Below are 3,750 nucleotides of genomic sequence, written 5' to 3' on the forward strand. Positions count from 1 at the left end.
ATACTAGAGTATTCTTGTTATTATTGACAAAGTTCTTACTATTAATTGCAGTTATTGTCTATGCATGAACTAGGCTGAATGGAGTTTATGGTCTCTTCAAATTCTAGACGTGTGACTTCCAAAATTTTAATAAAAGAAGCCATATTACCTTATTTGATATTTGAGTTTTTGTTAAGTATGCATCAATTTTACTGTCACCACTATCAACATTTATTCATTATGAGTGCCATGACATAATTCCTATCTTTTATCCCCTGTACAGACCTTGCTTGTTGAATTTTCAGATTGTGATTCCTATTTTTGTAGAGTGGCCTGCTTTTAAACTAGTTATTTGCAGCAATTAGTCACAAGCTGCTTAATTGAAAAAAGTTTCAGTAACTACTTTCTTCCAATATTATCCATGCTTTCTTGATACTGAAAGTGAGACTTATCAGTAGGAAAAGGAAACAATGAAAAAAAGCAAAGAAAGACAGATAAATGTGACAGTATATTGTAGACGCATGACGGCATGAGTTTAAGACTACTCAATAAATATATGCATTCTACAATCAAACGAAGTGACCATTTAGTCATTTACTAATATACATTAGGCTGTCTCAAAGAAATTCTTCTTGCAGATTAGGCTGCAATATAGTTTCAAGTGTTCTCAAGAGCTGCAATATTTCTGCCTCTGGCTCTTCTGCTCTCATTTTAAAGGAATTTCTTTCTTCTCTAAAGAACTCCTTTTCTTCTTCTCAATCAATTGGATGAACCTATTGGTGTCCATTCAAACTTAAAAAGTCAGCTCAAAACTTGCATTTTGGTGTGATGACGACAGGAACAAATAATAGAACATAATTCAATATTGTTTTCAATCAGGTCTACAAATAATACTTGCAACTCGCCTGTAATTTTGATATAACTATGACCAACAACAGTGATTATGACAAATGCAAATAATGAACAATTCAGCATACATAAGGTTGACAATTTTACTTCTGACTAGTATTTTGCATGATACAGGCAGACATCAACAAAGAGGAAAGAATGCAAACATAATCAATTAAAGAAAAATTCATGCGGAGAAAAGGTCAATAACTAGTAATTATTAAATTTTAATCATCTTTGATTCTCCTCCAGTGTACTCTCCCATCATCTCCCTATATCCTTGAAAGTCCAATTTATCATGAGACTTGCCTCTAAAAATTTATATGAACAAAAGAACCAAAAAGAAAAAGAGAGGTTTTAAACAATATTAATCAATTCATAAGCAAATTTCTGCTTTACAATATGTAGCCAGAATGAAATTTTATTACTACTAAGAGCATTCAAATTAGATTCAGTGAGATTTTAGTCAAATTTATTTGGTCTAAAAACCCATTTTAACCAACTCATTGTTTGATACCCTTACTTCAAATACAGTACTTTACATCACTAAGCGAGCCTCGTAACTCAACTAGTTGGCACTTCTTAGTGTGTTAATAACATTCAAAATTCAAATTAATAAAAATAAAAAATTTGAAAACCCAATTTTTTCATTCTTTGTTATTTTTTTCTCATTCTCCCTCCCTCCCTCTCTCTGTCTCTCTCTCTCTCCCACACACAGCTTAGGGAGAAAGAAAGAAAGAAAAAAAAATGAAAACCTCTCATTGAGTTAGAGTGGTCATCAGGCTGAAAATCAATGACTTGTAACAGTGCTGGTAGATTTTGTTTGTCTCTCATAGAAAATGATATAGTATCCAAAAACTCCAAGCATTTCAATCAAATTCTGTCACAAGCCATTGCTTCAGGCCTCTTCCAAGACCCATTTGTATCAAGCAAACTCCTGCTTCTCTCTCTTTCTCTTTCTCACTCCAATGCCAACAATCTCCACTTCCCTCACACCCTTTTCTCTCAAATTCAGAACCCCAATATCTTCGCCTGGAATTTCATGTTCAAAGCTTACTCACACAGTAACACTAACAGTAACAGTAACACTACTTCCTCACCACAACAATGCATCTCTCTTTACAATCTCATGCGCCGCCGTTTCGGGCTTTTTCCGGACCGCCATTCTTTCCCTTTCCTCTTCAAAGCTTGTGCCCGTCTCTCACTTTCCCACAAAGGTCAAGAGCTTCACTCCCTCACGTTCAAACTCGGTCTCCAACACGATGTCTTCGTCCAAAACGCTTTGCTTTCCATGTACTCCTTCTGCGGCTTGCTTCACAATTCTCGCCAAGTCTTCGATGAAATACCACTCTCTCTTCGCGACGTGGTGTCTTGGAACAGTATGGTTTCTGGGTATATACAAGGACGTTGTCATTGGGATGCCTTGAAGGTGTTTGATGAAATGCTCAAGTGTGATGTTAATACAAGGCCGGACGAGGTTACTCTTATCAATGCTCTCACAGCTTGTGCAAGGATTGGATTTCTCGACATGGGTCGTAAAATCCATGGAGTACTTGTACGAAATGAATTTGTTGTAGATGTGATACTAGGTTCCTCCTTAGTAGACATGTACGCGAAATGTGGGCAAATGGAACATGCTAGAAAGGTGTTTGATACAATTCCGGACAAAAACGTAGTTTGTTGGACTTGTTTGATTGCCGGTTATGCACATTCGCATTTGTTCAAGGAATCCATTGAATTGTTCAGGGAAATGCAGGCACGCGGAATTACAGCAGATGCTGCTACCATTGCTTGCGTAATTTCTTCATGTGGGCATTCTGGTGCATTGGATCAGGGAAGGTGGGTGCACACTCACTGTGAAAGATCAGGCATTCACTTCAATCTCTCTGTCAAGAATGCTTTGATTGATATGTATTCTAAATGCGGAGATATCCAACGTGCCCTCAAGATTTTTCATGCTTTGAATTTGACCGAGAGAGACGTGTTTTCTTGGACTACTATGATTACTGGGCTTGCCATGAATGGGCTGTCTGATGAAGCATTGAACTTGTTTTCACAAATGGAAATGTCAGGTGGTATTGTTAGGCCGAATGAGGTTACATTTCTAGGAGTCTTGTCTGCTTGTAGCCATGCTGGACTTGTAGATAAAGGGTTTCACTATTTCAATCAAATGACTCAAAGCTACAATCTCAAGCCTCGCATTGAACATTATGGTTGCATGGTTGATCTTCTCGGCCGTGCTAACCTCTTGGCTGAGGCAGAAAAGTTTGTCAGTGCAATGCCCATTCAACCTGATGTTGTTATATGGCGATCCTTGCTTTTTGCCTCTGGGAGTCATGGGAATATCGAATTGGCAGAGTTTTCAGCCAAGAGGATTGAAGAATTAGAGCCAAAAAAGTGTGGGGCACGGGTTTTATTATCCAATGTATATGCTTCAGCATCGAGGTGGTCTGATGTAAAAAACATGCGGAAAAGTATGGCTCTTCAGAGAATCCAAAAGCTTCCCGGATGCTCTTTCATTGAAATAGACGGTGTAGTTCATGAGTTCTTTGTTGCTGACGATTCACATTGTCAAATGGATTTTATATATGAGATGATTATTCGAATCAATAAAGTTATACAAGCTGAAGTTTTTGACCCAGAGATCTAGGATTGTCATTCAGTGAAATAAAACTTGATTTAAATTCTAATAAACTTTCTAATCTTTGTAATTACAAGCTTAAATGTATGAAATTTGTAAATGCTAGTGAAATTGAAAGGTAGCACTGAAATTTGGCAGTCAGCAAACTTTCACAAGGCAAAGAACTCCTTAAGAATATCCAATATGTGCTTTGAGTTTAAGTCAAAACCAAAGTATTCAAAAAGAAATAAAATGGGAGGCTA

At 37.1% G+C, this 3,750-nt stretch overlaps 1 protein-coding gene across 1 annotated transcript; it reads left to right on the forward strand.

Moving 5' to 3' along the window:
* Positions 1 to 1,660: 1,660 nt before the first annotated feature.
* On the forward strand, positions 1,661 to 3,517 carry LOC112012903 (pentatricopeptide repeat-containing protein At1g08070, chloroplastic-like). Its single transcript, XM_024045273.2, has one exon. The coding sequence runs from the start codon at positions 1,661 to 1,663 to the stop codon at positions 3,515 to 3,517; it is 1,857 nt and encodes a 618-aa protein (XP_023901041.2).
* Positions 3,518 to 3,750: the final 233 nt, after the last annotated feature.

This window comes from Quercus suber, unplaced genomic scaffold (assembly GCF_002906115.3).
Source record: "Quercus suber isolate HL8 unplaced genomic scaffold, Cork oak 2.0 scaffold_100, whole genome shotgun sequence".
In the NCBI taxonomy this organism is placed as follows: Eukaryota; Viridiplantae; Streptophyta; class Magnoliopsida; order Fagales; family Fagaceae; genus Quercus; species Quercus suber.

Excerpts from the sequence above, each read along its gene's own strand:
- LOC112012903 (XM_024045273.2), top strand. The coding sequence starts at position 1,661 with ATGACTTGTAACAGTGCTGGTAGATTTTGTTTGTCTCTCATAGAAAAT.